Source organism: Grampus griseus (genome assembly GCF_964374135.1).
Source record: "Grampus griseus genome assembly, chromosome: 10".
Taxonomy (NCBI): Eukaryota; Metazoa; Chordata; class Mammalia; order Artiodactyla; family Delphinidae; genus Grampus; species Grampus griseus.
The window spans coordinates 104,246,954-104,266,322 of record NC_139004.1 but is presented as its reverse complement, the minus strand read 5'-3'; the positions used below and the strand labels follow the sequence as shown (position 1 = coordinate 104,266,322).

Sequence of the window (19,369 nt, the reverse complement as noted above, 5' to 3'; positions counted from 1 at the left end):
CACGTGTGCCGGGGAGAACCCAGCTGACACCAGAGGCTCCCAAACAGGGACATGTGCCCCCGCGTCCAGGGCGCAGGAGAGTGCACGGTTTGGAAGGGGTCACTTTGCAGCTGCCCCTGAAACTGGCCGGCCTGGAGCCCCTCACACGCAGAGGAACCCTGGTGCAGTCCCCTCTTTCTAGGACATTAGATCGTTAAGGCCCCGTAAATGCAAGACGTCGTAACTTGGCTACAGAGTACTGAGTATAGTTCCCTGTACTTCTAGTTCACCCAAAACTCGGTCTCCAAAATTCAGTTCAGCATTGGTGCACAGAGAACAGGTTTCGGGATCACAAGGGAAGATGTATAGTATCCATGTAAGAATGGATCATGTTGGAGGTATTATTATAAACTCACCTTTCGTTTACTATGGGGACAGACAGTTCCACACAGAAATCTTTATAATTAGGTGTGTATACTGTTGTTTAGATTTAAGAAAAGGCAGATAACATTCAACTCAACTTCTATATTTAACATTTTTAAATGAGGACAAATAGGAAACTCTCTACAGAATTTGAATGACTGTGCTGACGGTAATACTGCTGGGGAGGGGGACCTTTTTCCCTCTCTCCCCCCTGAGTTCCTGTGGTTGGACTAATAATAAAATTGACACAAGACAGGTCAACAGGAGAAAAAGAAACAAATTTAATTCCTGCACACAGAGGTCTCATAGAAATGGGGCCCAAGAAGTAGTCAAAGCAGGCAAAAAAAAAAAAAAAAATTACCATTCCCGCAAGGAGATGGAAGGATTTCAAATGAAACAGGACCCAAAGGGAAAGGATCAATGGCCAAAACAGGAATAAACAGCAACCAAAAACTATAGAGTGCTGGGTTATAACCAAGAGCTTAAAATACCTACCCAGGTGTCCACACTGGGAGAAATAAGTGATTGCATAGGTTTCTTCTTTAAAATCAGATTGAATAAAAATCTCCTGTGCAGAGGAATCCACGTATTTGATGCAGACACTCAGCCATCCGCCAAGGAGGTGAAGGTAACTCCCTTCTGCAGAAGTGTGGGTTGCCCAAACTAAGTTCACCCAAGAGAAGACACACAGTATGGACACAGGGAAGCAAGTGACTTCACTGTGGGAAACGCTGACGCATAATAACTTAGCCAGGAGTCCAAGTAAGACGAACAGTGACAAGCTGCCTTGAGGCCTATTCCCTTCATATAAAGTGATGAGAAAGCACCTGACCTCTGTGACCTGCCTCCTCAAGACACATAACCCCAGTCTGATCACAAGAAAACACCAACCTGATCAGTCTTCCTCCACACTGTCAAGGTCACAGAAACAAGGTGAGCCTGAGAAACTGTCAAAGCCCAGAAGAGACTAAACAGACATGACGACTACATGTCACGTGGTGCCCTGGATGGGATACTGGAACGGAAAAGGTAGAATAAAGGGAAACTGAATAAAATATGGATTTCCGCTCATAATAAAGTATCAGTGTTTGTTCACTAAATGTGACAATTCTGTAGAATAAGAGAAACATATTGCATCAGACTAAAGATCTAGAGGAAACTGGTGATTTCTTAGCGAAAACACACATTCACAAAATGGACCCTAAAATAACAACATACAAGCGTCCCATTTGTGACCCAGAGCCCTCTTCCCTCCTGATTCTCCTCTCAATGTTCTGGGGTTTCCCTTTCCTGGACAGGGAAGGGACAGGGACAGAGCTGTTTGGCTGCTCCTCTAAGATCTGACCCGCCCCCGTGTCTTCATGTTCCCCACCCATCCCCACCCAATGAGGACAGGCTGCCAGAGGGAGTCTCAGGACTTATTCAACAGCCACTGTTTGCACCCACGCTCTGCGCAAGCCAGCCTTCACGCCTTATGACTCACTCGATACCATTCAGGTATGCCTACGTGCACCCTCACCGTGTGCATTTAAAAATCGCTTTACAGAGGATGTGTGCAAATAACCAACTTCTCAGATACACTCATTCTGCAAAATCCAATTTTTACTCTTTAGAAAGAAAACTTTTTAATTCAACATTCAATCCAGGCACACTCAATGTCTGCAGTAAATACTCCATGTATATGCATTCCACTGCATCCAGCAGACAGGTCTTGCCCGATCACTCTGGGCCAATCGACCATGTCTCACATACAGATGGACCTGGGGTGATCCCACACCTCACCCAGAGTGAAACTGGACTGACCACAGACCTCACGTCAAGGGGGAACTGGGCTTGTCCCACGTATCACCTGCAGGTGGAGCTGGGGCTGATGCGACACCTCTCCCCAGGGTAGAACTGGGGTCCACCCCACACCTCAAGTGAAGGTGGAACTGCAGTTGATTCCACACCTCACCTCAGGTAGAACTGAGGTTTAACTCATCTCACCCCACGGAGAACTCTGGTTGACCTCACATCTCGCCTCAGGTGGAACTGGGGTTGATTTCACACCTCAACTCCAGATGGTGCTGGGGTTGATGCAAAACCTCACCTCCAAGTGAGCTGGAGTTAATCCCACACCGCACCACGTGGCAGCGCTGCAGCTCCCCGCAGGGTGGAATCTGGGTTGACTCAACACCTCATTCAGTGGGGAGCTAGGGTTGATTGACACCTCATATCAGTGTGGAACTGGGGTTGGTTCCACACGTCAAACAGGGTGCAGCTGGGGGTGATCCTACGTCTCATATCAGGGGAGAAACGGGGTGGATCCCATACCTCACCTCACAGAGAGAGGGGACTGATCCCACACCTCACCTCAGGGTGGAACCGGGTTGGATCCTACACCTCGTCTCAGGATGCAGCTGGGGTTTATCCCAGCCCTCACCTTAGGAAGGAACTCTCTGTCTCAGCAGCTAATTGAATTGACATGCAAAATGGGCTCCTCTCTCATTTGCTGATTTAGATGACGAACGAGGGGAGACTGACATTTTGCTAGAGCGTCTGCCTCCTGAAACAGGCCTTGAGGTACCAGAGCGACATAGCTTTTATTTCGCATGAGACTGAAGGGACAGCGTGGGAGCGGGGGGCATGGTGCCAGTGCTGGCGTGTCCTGGGGCGTCAGCCCCGCCGCCTCTGCTTCTCCTTAGGCAGCAGGTGGCCCGTGGGCTATGTGAAGAAGAACAGCCATTCCACCTGGTCCTTGTCCACCAGCTCGTGCCTGGGCGCCTCCTTGCTCTGCAGGGCAGGTGGCCGCGAGCGGCACACCAGCCTCCTGCCCCTCTGTGGGGACGGGCACGCCGTGAGCCTGCGCCCTGACCGCAGAGCCCCAGCGCTGAGGTCTGGACACCTGGCCCGAGTGCACCAGGAGCCCAGGGCCCATGCCAGCCTCTCTGGTCACTCGTGGTCAGCAGGCGGGCCGGGGCCACTGTGAGCGCTGCGGGGGAGGAAGTCTAACCAGCCTGGACCGGACCTGCCCCCCGGGATGAGCCAGGCGTCGGGAGAGAAGGGGGGAAACCTGGAAACTCAGGGGAAACGCCAGGCTGAAGGGCCCGTCTCTCCTGCCGCGAGGATTACGGGAGACCCCGCAGTGTCCTCGTTTGTCCTTGGGGCCGTGTGGATGCTCAGGCCTGCTTTAGGGACCACGCATCCTGACGCCGGGGCCGGAGGCCAGAGGCCACTCCAGCCCACTTGCTGTGGTGGAGGACGCAGCTGTTGGGGGGCCCTTACTGAGGGATGATGACCTTGGCCTGTGGTGTGGCTGAAACATAGGTGGGACCCTGGGGTGGGGGCTGAGCTGTGGGCGCCAGCGCTCTGGGCGGAGGGCCCGCAGCCGGGCAGGGCTGGGAGGGCACCCAGAGGAAGCAGGTCCCGAGGGGCAGGTGGGGCGGCGGGCCTGGAACGGGAGAACTTGCTCCACCTTGACCCCGCTCTGCTGGCCCATCTGCCCCCGAGGACCTCAGCAAGAGCATCTGCAAAAGGGGGCGAGCCGGGGGGGCTGCAGGCCATCACCCCTCCCGGGCCCCGGCGCCTCCCCAGGGCCACCTCGCCCACCTTCTTCTTGACCTCGGCCTGGGCCCGGGCCCGGGCCCGCTGTACACGTTCCTCCTGCAGTTGCTTCTGCAGCATTAGCTTCTCTTCCCGGAGTCTCGGGGGCAGGAAGAGAGGGGTTCATGACCAGAGGCCCAGGGAAGGCCACCGAGTCACCAGCTCCCTCCCACACGGCCCTCAGGCCACAGCCCTCCATCTTCTGAGAAAACTGTCCACTCCTCTCCACCTCCCTGCCAGGGGGCAGGGCCTGGCTTCTGACCCTTGCTCCGTGCAGGTCGCGGCACTGGGCTCATGCCCCCGGGAGACCCGACTTCCTAGCTCGTCATCCCTGGTCACCGATCCACTCCCCCATCACCGCCCTTGAAGGCCCAGGCCCCAGCAAGCTCTAGGGTCCCGTGTCGTCCTCTGTACTTGTGGCCGTCAAACCTCTGTCCAGTGCCCGCTCCAGCAGGGCCCACGGACACACAAGAAGAGCCCTTGTGCATGTGGCAGAGACATGGCTGCTTGCAGGTGACCGTGTCTCGGGGCTCTGCTAGGACCGAATGAACCAGGTGGCCAGGGACTGGCCTGCACCCCACTGGGCCTGTGGGGAGCTCCACGGGCCTCCCTTTGGAGCCGGGCGTCCCCTGCTGACCTAGGCTCCCTTCAGCTGCTCCCGAGCGGGCGCCTTCCCCCTCCACCGCCCCCCACCCCGGGCTCTGGCAGTGCAGCGCCTCTCCCCCTCCAGTCCAGCCAGCACAGTGCCTGCCACCATCCCTTGTCTCCGGAGGCGAGGCCGGCTGGCCGCACCCTCACTTTGGCTCCCAGGCTCCCTGACGCCACCACACGCCCCACTCCCAAACAGGGACTTTCTCCGTCGGGCTGAGTGTGCCGTCCCGTCTGGACCCCCAGACGCCCCCAGACGCCCGCAGATCCCGGCTCCCCTCCCTCAGCATGCAGCACCAGGTCCTGCCGCTGGTTCGGGAGCTCCGCGGGCAGGGCCGCATCCGACCTCTGTCCTCAGTGCCAGCCCAGAGCCGGGGCAGGGGTGTGAGGGTCCCTCGCCCCCGGGCCCTCCCGCTGAGAGACAGCTGCACGACCAGCGGCACCTCACCTCAAATGGCGCTCCTTCTCCTTGGCTTTCTCGGCCTGCTCGACCCTCACCTGGGGCACCCGCTCCAGGTTCTCGAGCAGCTCGTTCAGCTGGTGCTCGATGGTGGCCAGCATCTTCACGGTGCCCAGGCTGGACTCCTGCTGGCTGCCGACACAGTGCTGGTACACGTCCAGCACCTTGCGGTTCAGGCTCTCCAGCAGCTTGTCCTGCGAGGTGGGAGGCCTCCCTCCAGTGTGGCCACGCGGGCCTGGGCCGGCCCCTTGCCCCAGCCTGCCAGACCTCTCACTGCAGCTTCTTTGACCTCCCAGGGTCCTGCCCAGCAGGCAGTGGCGCTCGGGAAGTGGGTGGGGGGGCACAACTGGACGCCTGGACTTCTCTTGGCCAGAGTGCCTGACCCCTTGGCCCTCTTGTGGTCAGCCAGATCCTGGGTCCCGGCACCTACTGGGGCTCACGTCTGGGCCTCGGGGTGCCCACTGAGGCCCAGCCCCTATTCCAGGAGCCCGCCTTGTCCTGGCCCCGTGCTGACCTCAGCTCCCCCCAGGACCATGTTCTGTGACCTACTTTCTGTGTAGCCCTGGGCAGGTGGACTCCCCTCTCTCAGCCTGTCCTGGCATTCAGAAAACTCAACGACCGCTGTCCCACGGGGTGGTTACAAGAGGAGCAGCAGGCACAGGCCAGGCACAGGGCACAGCCAGCGCCCACTAGTCTGCAGGAGGCACGGACGCCTGGCCTGCTCTCGGGGCATCCCAGGTACCTGGCCCGGTGCCTGGCGCACAGTAGGCATTCAACGGGAATTTGAATGAACTAGGAAGTCAGGTGCACACCCTGGGCCCCGGGCATGCTGTCAGGAGGGGTGTGCCCGGTCCCAGGACACATCCCTGGCCTCTGTGCCCTCAGAACTCTCCCCCCCGCCAAGCCTGGCTGGGGACGTGCCTGCCCTGCTCCTGGCAGGGTCACTTCCAGACACACTGTGTGTGTTTGAGAAGCTGATGTAGTCACTGAAGGAAGCAAGGGGTAGAGGAGGTATGTCGGGGAGCTGCCTGTTCACAGGGCGTGAATACATGGCTGGTTCTGCTTTGAGGCCAACGGCCTTGTCCAGTGGTGCCCCTGGGTCAGGCCAGAGCCTGGACGCTGGCAAGGGGCCACGGCAGCCCCAGAGCACCGCGTCCCCGGGGCTTCGCTCTCCCACCATCCGAGCTCTGAGCACTGGGCCCCGTCCCAGCAGGTGCCCATGAACGCCCCCACCCTCCCACCCTGGCCTGTGGCCACATGCCCTCTGCCCACCACCGCCACGGGCAGCCATCTGTCCATCCAGAGGCCCTACCTCCTGATCACCCTTGTACTCGCCGAAATGGAATATGCGAGCTTTGAGCTCCAGCTCCGCGGCTGTCTCCTCCTCCCTGGCGACGGACATCATCAGCGTGCTGATCCACTGCTTCAGTTGGCTGACCTCCCGCTCCCTGGATGGGGGACCAGCACCTCTCTGAGCCTGCTGGCCTCTGCCGCATGCTGAGGGCTGGGTGAGGCCCAGGGTCAGAGGCGCTGGTGAGATGCAGGAGGAAAATGTAAGATCTTTAACAATCCACACTAAAAAAAAACAAAGAAAGCAAAAACCAGCCTCACTGAGGTAGGTAATTCACCATAAAATTCTTCACAAGTGCACAATTCAGTTGTTTTTAGTAGAGTTGCAAAGGCGTACAACCGTCACCATAATCTAATTTTAGAACATTTTCACCACCTGGGGAGAAACCCAGGCGGTCACTCCCACTCTTCCGTCCCCCCTACTTTGCCTCCTGGATATCTCAGTAACGTGGAGCCACACGACATTTGTCCCTCTGTGTCTGGCTCTTTCGTTCAGAACCATGTTTTCAGGTCTGTCCGTGTTGTAGCGCGTACCAGAGCTTCACTCCTTCCTGTGACCGCTGTGGTCCATCTATGACTCTGCAGTAGTGCGCTGTGTGCAGAGCCCACACTTTGCTGATGGCTTCTTCACCACTGGACACCTGGGTACTGCCCACCTTTAGGCTCTTGGGGATAATGCTGCTATGGACATTGACAGGACAGGGCTTGGTGAGGACACGTTTTCAATTCTCTTAGGAATAGGACAGCAACAATCAACTCTTACATGCAATAATATACTGAGAAGTTTTTTAAATCTTTCACAATCATGGCAGACACTGACCATTGTATGTTGGGGTTTCTGGAGCAGGAATCCTGGCTCTCAGGGTGGTCGTGGGGCCGTCCTGTACGGGCAGCCGCATGCAAGTCCTGGCCAGGGTAAGCAGGACATCGGCCCCTCAGCCAGCAGTGCCGGGAGGCCTAGAGGTGTCCCTTACCCCTACGGTGATTTTGTGGCTCTGCACATTGGTTGATGGAACCTACTGACATTTTCTCCTTTACAGGCCAAGTGCCACGGGCTGCTGCTCCTTTGCCCACTGGGGGCCACCGGTCCGTCACACGCACCGCCACAGGGTTACGGGCCTCAGCCACCCGGTGCCCCCCCGGGCTGCAGCCCCATGGCTGTGGGGCTGAGGCCAGAAGCCTGAGCATGAGGGATCCTGACCTGGTCTGGCCAGCTCTCCTGGGCTCTCAGAGGCAGATGGTCTGACAGGCCCCACGCAGCTCCCACATACCCTCCCCCCGGGCCCTTGTGGGGTGCACGCAGCTTGCCCGGGACAACAACAGAGGCCGGACACCCCTCCAACCCTGAGTGCCCACCAAAAGGGCGGGTGCGTTCGGGGTCAGTGGTGCATCTCCTAAGGGTACGTGATTGCACTGGGTTCTAGCCTGTTTTGTAAAGCTTCCTCCACGTCCAGCGCCTGGACCCATGAGTGACCCTAGAGCCGGCACCTCTGCTACGTGGACCAGGTTGGGGGCCGGGGGTAATTTTGATGTCCTATTTCTTCTCCAGGTAATTGGGATAAAAAGGTACCTTTTCCCCACTGGTTCTCTTTAAACGTCAAGTTGTTGGGTCACAGGCTTTTCTCTTCCACCAGATCCCACTGGTAAAGGAGAAAAGTCTCAGGAAATGCAGGGCATGAGGGACACACTGCTCAGTGTCGGTCCTTTCAGACCAGCGTGCACATCACCGGCACATCTGTCAGAAACGCAGGGTCCGGGCTCCACCTAGGACCTGCCCAACTAGAGACTTCACTTACCAAGATCCCCGGGAACCCTCCTACAGTGTGGGAGGGAATGCAAGCTTCTGCAGCCACTGTGGAGAGCAGTGTGGAGGCTCCTCAGAAAGCTAAAATAGCGCTACCCTAGGATCCAGCAGTCCCACTCCTGGGCATATATCCAGACAACAGTCTAATCCAAAGAGACACACGCATCCCCATTTTCAGAGCAGCACTGCTCACAACAGCCAAGACATGGAAACAACCTAAGTGTCCATGGACAGACGAATGGATAAAGAAGATGTGTTGCATATATACAAGAGAATACTACTCGGCCATAAAAAAGAATGTAATAGGACTTCCCTGGCGGTCCAGTGGTTAAGACTCCGTGCTTCCAATGCAGGGGGCACGGGTTCAACCCCTGGTTGGGGAACGAAGATCCCACATGCCACAGGGTGCAGCCAGAAAGTAAAAAAAAAAAAAAAAAAAAAAGAATAAAAGAATGCCATTTGCAGCAACATGGATGCAACTAGAGATTGTCCAACAAAGTACAGTAAGTCAGAAAGAGAAAGACAAATATATGACATCATTTATATGTGCAATCTAAAATATGACACAAATGATCGTATCTATGAAACAGAAACAGACGACAGACAGAGATAAAAGACTTGTGGTTGTCAAGGGGGAGGAGGTTGAGGGAGGGATGGAGTGGGAGTGTGGGGTTAGCGGATCTAAGCTATTATATACAGAATGGATAAACAACAAGGTCCTGCTGTAGAGCACAGGGAACTATGTTCAGTATCCTGTGATAAGCCATAATGGAAAGAAATATTTAAAAAAAAAAATATATATATATATATATATGTTTGTGTGCCAGAATCACCTTGCTGTGAAGCAGAAATTAACACAACATTGTAAATCAACTATACTTCAATTTAAAAAAATACTAAAATTAAAAAAAAAAAAAGCAAGATCCCTCGGGGAATCCAACGCACAGCACCTGAGGAGCATTTTGCCACCGGAAAAGTGATCACACAGGGAGGGAACCTATGGGTTGAAAGGGACTTAAAGATACAACTGATTGCAGAGTATTGGTCTCATTTGGATTCTAATTCAAATTAATGATTGAAAAACTCCGTTTATGGATTTTGAATATTCAATATTAAGGATTTCTTTTTTTAATGCTATGATGGTATTGTGGTTAATTTGAAGAGGCCTCATCTTTTTAGAAGTACCTATTGAAACAGTTAAAGATTAAATGATACAATGCCTGGAATTTGCTTCAAAATAATATGGGAGGGACTTCCCTGGTGGCACAGTGGTTAAGAATCTGTCTGCCGATGCAGGGGACATGGGTTTGAGCCCTGGTCTGGGAAGATCCCACATGCCGTGGAGCAACTAAGCCCATGCACCACAACTACTGCACCTGCACTCCAGAGCCCGCGAGCCACAACTACTGAGCCCGCGTGCCACAACTACTGAAGCCCACACGCCTAGAGCCCATGCTCCGCAACGAGAAGCCACCGCAATGAGAAGCCCACGCACCCCAATGAGAAGCCCATGCACCACAATAAAGAGTAACCCCTGCTCACTGCAACTAGAGAAAGCCTGCACGCAGCAACGAAGACCTAATAGAGCCAAAAATAAATATATAAATAAATTTATAAAAATAATATGGGACATAGGGAAGTGGGTGGGTTCTAGGTGAAGGGAGATTGGCTACAAGTTGATCACTGGTGAAGCTGGTGATGGGATCCTGGAGACTCATTATACCATCCTCTCTACTTCTGAAGATTTTTTTTTTTTTTGATGTGGACCACTTTTAAAGTCTTTATTGAATTTGTTAAAATATCGCTTCTGTTTTACGTTTTGGTTTTTTGGCCCCGAGGCGTGTGGGATCTTAATTCCCTGACCGGGGATCGAACCCACACCCCCTGCACTAGAAGGCGAAGTCTCAACCACTGGACCTCCAGGGAAGTCCCACCTCTCTACTTTTGTATATGTTTATGTGTTTGAAATTTTCTTAGAGCCACTGGGCTGAACTGGAGAAGTTATAATAGGTTTTTTAGACAGTAACAAGAAAGAGAATCCCTTCATAAATACCTGGGGACATATACTCAGAAAGTTTGCTGAACTGGTATTAAAGAGACAGAGAGAGAGAGAGAAAAGCAAGCAGAACCAAATGTGAATAAAGGTCATTCAAAGACCAAGCAAAAGAGAAGGAGTTACCATTTTCCTGCAGAAATAGCAGCAAAAAGAACAAAAATAACATATTTTGAAGTCGGGGAAGATGGTAGAGTAGGAAGCCCCAGGAGTCTACCTCCCCATCCAGACCACTGTTGCACTGGCAGAACTGTGATGGAGCTCTTCTGTAACTCTGGAGTCTGTTGAGGCTTGCAGTTTCTAAGGGAAGACTCTGATGTAAAACTGTGTTCATTTCTGTCCATTTCAGCACTGAGCACAGTAACAGCTACCTATCCCCCACCTCCATCCCTGTGGCAGCATCCACAAGGGAAAGTCTCAGAAAAGACCTGAGACCTTAAGTTTACACCTCAGGCTGATTCTCAGCACAAAGATAGCGTACAACAATCAAAACAACCAAAACCAACAAACAATGGCAACAATAAACAGAAAACCCTGGGGAAGAGACAGAATGTGATTTCCAGAGTTAACACATTATTAAACTCAAATATTCAGGGTTTACCAAAAATTCACAAGGCACACATAGAAATGAGAAAGTATGGCCCATTGACAGGAAAAACAAACAAACTGTTCCTTAAAAAAACATGATGGCAGGTATACTACCAAGACTTTTAAAAAACTGTGTTAAAAGATGCTCAAAGAGGGGCTTCCCTGGTGGCGCTGTGGTTGAGCGTCCGCCTGCCGATGCAGGGGACACGGGTTCGTGCCCCGGTCCGGGAAGATCCCACATGCCGCGGAGCGGCTAGTCCCATGAGCCATGCCCACTGAGCCTGCACTTCCAGAGCCCGTGCTCCACAACAGGAGAGGCCACAACAGTGAGAGGCCCGCGTACCACAAAAAAAAAAAAAAAAAAAGATGCTCAAAGAACTAAAAGAAGATGTGGAGAAGGTCGAGAAAATGATGTGTGAACAAAATGGAAATACGCACAAAGAAGTAGAAAACTTAACAAGAAATCAGAAAAGAAAACCTGGAGCTAAAAAACACAATCATTGAAATAAATAATTCACTAGAGGGATTGAAAGGCAAACTTGAGCAGGGAGAAAAAACAATCAGTGATCTTGAAAAGAGGACAATGGAAACGATGGAGGCTGAGGAACAGAAAAGAAAAGACTGAAGAAAAGCAAACAAAGCCTAAGGAACCTGTAGGACAACATCAAGAGGACCAATATACGCATTGTGGGCGAGAAGAGAGAGAAAGCGGCGGAGAATGTATCTGAAGAAATAATGGCTGAAAAGTTTGCAGACTGGATGAATATATACATCCAGGAAACTCAAGGAACTCCAAGTATGAGGAAGTCAAAGAGACCTACACTGAGACACATTATAACAAACGATCACAGGGTAATCGAAAGCCAAAGAATCTTGAAAGCAGCAAGAGAGAAGCGAATCCCCACATCCAAAGGACCTTCAATAAGCTTTTCAGCACATTTCTCATTAGAAACTGTGCAGGCCAGAAGACAGAGGCCAATATATTCAAAGTGTTCAAAGGAAAAAAACAAAAGAGTCAACCATGAATCCTACATCTGGCAAAAGGGTCCTTTAAAAGTGGAGAAATCAAGACATTCCCAGATGAACAAACGCTGAGGAACTTGGTGACCACTAGAGCTGTCCTGCAAGAAAGGCCCAGAGGAGTCCTGCCAGGTGAAAGGAAAGGTTACTGATAGTAACTTGAAGCCACGTGGACAAATAAAAATCTCAATAAAGGTAAATACATCAGCAAGTACAAAAGCCAGTATTACGGTAACAGAGGCTTGCTAAAAAAAAAAAAAAGAAGAAGAGATCCTTCTCACCCCTCAAACTTGAGAGCCGTGCTCACCTAGACCCTGGCATTAGGATTCTGGAGGAAACGAATGACACACGCTTGGCTCTGGTTCCTTTATAGGACCTGGGTTTTGTTTGTCTTCCTCGTCTGCTCCAGCATCGTAGCTTTTTCTTCTCGGTCTTATCCCTGTGGAGGTGTCCAGTGTGAGCTCCTGTCCCTGCACCTGGGCCTTGGGTTCAGTCCAGGGCGGTTTTCACCTGCCAGCGCACTGGCTTTTGCCTCTCCTGCCTTCCGTCTGTTGGCACCTGGAATTCCTCCCACTCGTCACCTGCAGGCGTAGCCCTGGGCCCTGCCCTTTCTCCTGCAGTGCCACCTTGTTCTTCTTGGAGCTCTGGTAGCTGTCCCAGCCTACTGCCCACTTTGCCCGCCTGATTGCCGGCCGTGTTCAGTCCTTATCATGCCCTTAACCCCGGTGGGCTTTCCTGTGCCCCGATGGTTCTTTCCCCGGCGGGGTGAAGCCTCTCCAGAGAGGAGTTAAGACATTCTCCTAATTCTCACAGCGTCTACGTTTACTAGGATTTCTCAAACTCATCCCCTTCGTGAATGTTTTCTCTCCTGTTTCCGATGACAGTTTTTGTTGGCTTCTCTGTAGAGCTGGGAGTCAGTGCAAGTCCAGTCCCGGGACCTAAGGTGAGTTGTGTCGCTTTAATCGAGTGTCGGGATGGAGCCTGGGCTGGAGGCTGACGTGCGGGCTGGTGTCCACCGGGCCGTGGAGGCTCGTTTCCATGACTGAGCGGCAGTCGTGGGCTGCAGGTGCCTCGCGTGGCTGCCAAGACTCAGCCTACACAGCGTGTGGCCTCAGCTGAGGCCGGCACGGGCCAGTACTTCCTGCTGGGTGTGGCTGGCCTTGGCCCGGTGGCCCCAGCTACTGCAGGGCTGACCCTCACCTCCAGCGATGGTGTCTGGGGTTCTGCTGGATTCCTTCCTGCACATTCTCTGACTTCCTGGTTGGGCTGGTCCTTCTTGGAGGCAGGTTTGCACGGTTTCCAGGAAGGGACGGAGGCTTTCTCTTTCCTGCTCCTGTGGTCACTATGGCACAGCTGGGAGGGGCTCGGGTTCCCTCTGGCTTGAGCACCTCCGCTTGGCTCCTCTCTGGTCCCATCACCTCTGCCCTGTCTGGAGACACAGAACTGACCCTGGCGCTCAGGCTCTGTCCTTACCTCAGCCTGTCCTGTGTCTCTTGTGTGTCTCAGGCCCATCTTCCTGGTCTGGGCTCTCTTTGACCCTGAATGGAGGGCCCAGGGAGTGAGCGTCTCAAGCAACTCACAGCAGGGAAAGGGCTGGGACCTGAGGGAGGGAGCCAGGGAGCCAGCGTGCAATTCAAGGAGGTGTTCGCCCTCAGGGTCACATGCGACTCCTCACATGCGGTGCCCTTGACAGAGAATATATGATGCCCTGTCGGCTCGTCCTGCAACCTTAGGCGCCCAGTCAATGTACAGGGGCGACTGGCCAAGTCAGCCTTAAAAAGTCCTGAATTCACCAAATAATATTTTGTGGTTGCGGTTTAATTTACGTATCAGAAATGTACCATTTTGTGTATACGGCGGGGCTAGACAAACGTACACGCTGTGTAAGGACCAGCATAATCGAGGCACAGGGCCTTTTCACACCCCCAAACTTCCTCGTGCCCCTCGGTCTCCTCCCTCCCCTTCCCCCACCAAAGGCACCTGATGGGCTGAAGTCTCCATTCACTTTGGCTTCTCAAAGATGCTCACACCCTGAACGCAGGCTGAACTCATCGACTTGCTCTCACCAGTGCAACGCGGGCAGCACGTCCCTTCTGTGACCAGGTTACAGAGGATCCTGACTTCCGTCTTGCTAGGAGACTCTCTCCACTGGCTTTCCGGCTTGCACACAAGCTGCCCTATCCAGGAGCCCACGTGGCAGGGACTGAGGGTGGCCTCTGGCCTAGAACCAGCCAGGACCCAAATCCTGACAACAGCCGCGTGCACGAGCTCGGAGCTCAGAGCCTTGGGACGACTGCAGCCCAGCCTCCACCTGGACAGCAGTCCCCGTGAGGCCCCGGAGCAGAGAAGCCAGCCCAGCCGTGCACAGGTCCCTGACCCAGAGAAAGCCTGACATAATACATGTGTGTTAGACTGAGCCACCGGGTTTTGGGGTAATTTGCGACGCAGCAATGGATCACACACACAGTTGGTTCTAGCCTCCCGATTAATAAGACAGTAGGTGTTCTCTGGTGCCTGGCTTCTCTCCCTCACCCGCATCACTGGCTGGCGTGATAGTCTGTTCCTTCTTACTGCTCAGTAGATTTGTACGGCGTGTAACGGCCCCCTTTACATGTCGGTGCCCTAATCCCACGAACCTGTGAATACGTTACATTACCTGGCAAGGGGGAACCAGGGCTGCAGATGGAATTAGGGCTGTTAGCCAGCTAACCCTGAGATGGAGAGATGGTCCTGGATTATCTGGTTGGACGCATTGTAATCACAAGGGTCCTTGTCAACGGAAGACAGGGGCAGGAAAGAGAGTCAAGCAATGTGAGGGGAGGAGGCCTCCGCTGGCACTGCTGGCTTCCAAATGCAAGGGCAAGGTGGCCTCTGGAAGCTGGAAAAGGGCTCTGCCTCAGGGCCTCTGCCGACACCCTGATTTTAACCCAGCAAGACCCGTGTCGCGATTCTGGCCTCCAGAACTGTAAGAGGATAGCTCTGGTTGCTCTAAGCCCCTCAGTTTGCACTAATTTGTCACAGCAGCGGTGGACACCCAACGAGAGTGCTGTGGGCAGGCCGCACTGTCCATCCGCTCGCCTGCTGGTGACATGGCGTGAGCCCAGCCCTGGCGGCTCTGCCTGGCTCCACTGTGGCACTCCTGAGAGTTTCAGGACACTGTCTCTAACACGGCCACTCTTGCTTCCACTGTGGGAATACACTGCTCATTTGCTGTTGTATATATTTTTTGAATACAGACTTCATATTTTAGAGCAGTTTTAGGTTCACAGCAAAACCGAGTGCAAGGTACAGAGATTTCCCGAATTTCCCCTGCCCCCCACCTCCCCCACTATTGACATTCCGCGCCAGGGTGGTCCGCTTACCACAACTGATGAACGCACATGGGCCCATCATTATCACCCAGAATCCACAGTTAACACTGGGGTTCACTCTTGGTGGTGTACATTCTATGGATGTGGGCTTTACCCATCATTGTGGTGTCACATACAGTATCGTCACTGCCCTAAAAATCCTGGGTTCTCCCTATTCATCCCTCCGCCCCCCAACTCCTGGCAACCACTGATCTTTTTTTGTGTGTGTGCGGTACGCGGGCCTCTCACTGTTGTGGCCTCTCCCGTTGCGGAGCACAGGCTCCAGACGCGCAGGCTCAGCAGCCATGGCTCACGGGCCCAGCCGCTCCGCGGCATGTGGGATCTTCCCAGACCAGGGCACGAACCCGCGCCCCCTGCATCGGCAGGCGGACTCTCAACCACTGCACCACCAGGGAAGCCCAACCACTGATCTTTTCACTGTCTCCATAGTTTTGCCTTTTCCGGACTGTCATACAGTTGGAATCATACGGTTTTGTAGCCTCTTCAGATTGGCTTCTCTCACTTCGTCATATGCAGTTGAGTTTCTTCCATGTCTTTTCACGGCTCAACAGTTCATTTCTTTTTAACACCAAATAACATTCCACCGTCTGGTTGTATCTCCTGAAGGCCATCTTGGTTGCTCTCGGGTTTTGAATAAATTATGACTACAGCTGCTATAAGCATCTATGTGCAGGTTTTGATGTAGACCTAGGATCTTAACGCCTTGGATAAACACCAAGGCGTATGGCTGCTGAATCCTAAGGTAAGAGTACGTTTGGTTTCGTTAGAAACTGCCCAACTGTCCTCCAAAGTGGCTGCACCTCCATCAATGACGAGCGTTCCCGTTGCTCCACAACCTCACCAGCACCTGCTGCTGTCAGTGCTCTGAGTTTGGTCATTCTGATGGGTGTGTAATGGTAGTTCGGGATTTTTTTGTTTTTTTGTTTGTTTGTTTTTGGCCACGCCTCACAGCTTGTGGGATCCTAGTTCGCTGAGCAGGGATAGAACTCCAGCCCTCGGCAGTGAAAGCTCGGAGTCTTAACCACTGGACCGCCATGGAATTCCCTCTCGTTGTTGTCTTAATCTGCATTTCCCTGAGGACCTATGACGCCGAGCACCTTTTCATGTGCTTTTTTGCCATCTGACTATTTTTTTGATGAGGTGACAGTTCAGATCTTTGGCCCATTTTTTTAATCAGGTTGCTTATTCCTTATTGTGAAATTTTAACAATATTAAAATTTTAACAATTTTTTAACAATATTAAATTTTTAACAATGTATATTTTGGACAACAGCCCTTTATCATACATTTTGTACATATCTTCTCCCAGTCTCTGGCTTATCTTCTCATTCTCTTGACATTGCTTTTCATAAAGCTGAATTTTATATTTTTAATGAAGTCCACCTTATCAATTCTTTCTTTCACAGACCGTCTTCTTTGGCGTTGTGTCTGAAAAGTCATCACCGTACCCAAGGTCATCTAGGTTTTCTCCTATATTTTCTTCTAGTTTTATAGTTTTGCATTTTAGATGTGCGTCTGTGATCCATTTTTGAGTTAGTTTTTGTGAAGGGTGTAAAGTCTGTGTCTAGATTCCTATTTTTTTTTTGCATGTGGACATCCAGCTGTTCCAGCAGCATTTGTTGAAAAGACTGTTTGTTCCATCGTACGACCTTTGCCCCTCTGGGAAAAATCAGTTGATCACATTTACGTGGGTTTATTTCTGGGTTCTCTATTCTGTTCCATTGCTCTCTATGTCTTTTCTCTTGCCAATTAAGTCTTGGAGTCAGGTAGTGTCATTCCTCTAACTTCGATCTTCTCCTTCAATACTGAGTCGGCTCTTCTAGGTCGTTTGCCTCCACATAAATTTTAGAATCAGTTTTTCAATATCCATAAAAAAAACTTGCTGAGATCTCGGTGGAGAGTGCACTGAATCTGTAAAGCAAGCTGGGAAGCACCGATACTTTGACATATCTGAGTCTTCCTACCCATAAACATGGCTTTCCTCATATAGATCTTGTACATATTTTGTTAGCTACATAAGCATTTCATTTGGGGGGACGCTAATACATCTTCAGTTTCAAATTCCACTTGTTCATTGCGAATGTATAGGAAGGTGATTGACTTTTGTATATGAACCTTGTATTCTGTAACCTTGCTATAATAGTTTACTAGTTCCAGGAGGTTTTTTTTGTTGATTCTTTCATTTCTTCTACACAGATGACCATGTGTTCCGTGAACAAAGAAAGTTTTATTTCTTCCTTCCCAGCCTGTATACCTCTTCCTTCCTTTTCTTGCCTTGTTGCATTAGCTAGGACTTCTAGTACGATGTTGAAAAGGAGTGGTGACACAGGACATCCTTGCCTTGTTCCTAATCTTAGCAAGAAAGCTTTAAGTATGACGTTAGCTGTAGGGCTTTTGCAGACATCTTATACCAAGTTTAGGAAATTCTCCTCTATTCCTAGTTTATTGAGGGTTTTTATGATGAATGAGTATTAGATTTTCTCAAATGCTTTTTCTGCATCCATTGATATGATCATGTGCTTTTTTCTTATTTAGCTTATTGATGTGGTGGATTACATTAATTGATTTTCAAATGTTAAACTAGCCTTGCATACCTGGGAAAAATCTCACTTCATCGTGGTGTATAATTCTTTTTATACGTTGTTGAATTCAATTTGCTAACATTTTGTTGAGGATTTTTACATCTCTCTGTTCACGAGAGATACTGTACTTTTCTTGTAATGTCTTTGTCTGGTTTTGTTACTAGGTAGGTTAACGCTGAATGCTGGTCTTAGAGAAGGAGTTAGGAAGTGTTCCCTCTGTTTCTATCATCTGGAAGAGACTGTAGAAAACTGTTATCTCTTCCTTAAATGTTTGGTAGAATTCACCAGTAAATCCATCTGGCCCCGGTAACTTGTGTTTTGGAAGGTTTTTTTGTTTTTTTAAATTTTTATTTATTTATTTTTGGTTGTGTTGGGTCTTTGTTGCTGCACATTGGCTTTCTCTAGTTGCAGCGAGTGGGGGCCACTCTTTGTTGCAGTGCACAGGCTTCTCATCGTGGTGGCTTCCCTTGTTGTGGAGCATGGGCTCTAGACGTGTGGGCCTCAGCAGTTGTGGCACACAGGCTCAGTAGTTGTGGCATGCGGGCTCAGTAGCTGTGGCTCGCAGGCTCTACAGCACAGGCTCAACAGTTGTGGCACACAGGCTCAGTTGCTCTGCGGCATGTGGGATCTTCCCAGACCAGGGCTCAAACCTGTGTCCCCTGCACCGGCAGGCAGACTCTCAAACCCTGCGCCACCAGGGAAGCCCATGGAAGGTTATTAATTATTAGTACAATTTCCTTAAAAGACAGGCCTACTCAGATTGTTTATTTGTTGTATTTTTAAAGTTTTTTTTAAAGATTTTTTTGATGTGGGCCATTTTTAAAGTCTTTACTGAATTTGTTACAATATTGCTTCTGCTTTAAGTTTCTGGTTTTTTGGCTGTGAGGCATGCGGGATCTTAGCTCCCTGACCAGGGATCGAAGCCACACTCCCTGCATTGGAAGGCGAGGTCTTAACCACTGGACCACCAAGGAAGTCCCGAAGTTTTCTTTTTCTTTTTTCTTTCTTCCTTATTTTATTTTAGAAACGATGGTTGAGTTCATGTAAGTTAAATGCATATGGGCTGTGACTCCTCTGGAAATAAACTGTTGGTGATCTTGGGGGTGGCTCAGCTGGCTGAAGACCAGCTACCAGACAGCCCCTCCAGGATTCTGCCGTGAGGCCTATGGGTGCATGTGTATGTCCTCTAGCAGGTTCTTGGAGTCTGGGAGGCCGCCTGCCTCTCCCCAGCTCATCTCGCTTTGTATCTCTGCCACTTCCCAGGTTCCAGGAAACAGTCCTTCCTGAGAGCCTACGTTTCTGTATGATTCTGGAGCCCCTCAGGAGGAAATTCTCCAGGGTAGATGCAGCCCAGCAAGACTGAGCCCTGAAGAACATGGTTCCCCCGGGACTTCACAGCCTCGGGCCGGCTCCCGCCTCAGGGCTTTTACACGTGCCTTCCCCTGGCGTGCAGCCCTCTTCCCCCGAGATCCCCACGTGGCTTCCCGCTGCTCAGGAAGTGCCTGGCTT

The 19,369-nt window shown here is 51.5% G+C and overlaps 1 protein-coding gene across 1 annotated transcript in view; it reads right to left on the bottom strand.

Annotated features, from left to right (window-relative positions):
- Nucleotides 1-3,105: 3,105 nt before the first annotated feature.
- Nucleotides 3,106-19,369, bottom strand: part of CFAP100 (cilia and flagella associated protein 100) — a gene marked incomplete at both ends in the record, with an annotated part of 37,752 nt that continues 21,488 nt past the window's right edge. The window contains 4 exons of the mRNA XM_082663548.1: nt 3,106-3,219; nt 3,991-4,084; nt 5,081-5,286; nt 6,405-6,540. Of these exons, the coding sequence (XP_082519674.1) occupies nt 3,106-3,219; nt 3,991-4,084; nt 5,081-5,286; nt 6,405-6,540 (550 nt within the window). The remainder of the gene's footprint in view (nt 3,220-3,990; nt 4,085-5,080; nt 5,287-6,404; nt 6,541-19,369) is intronic.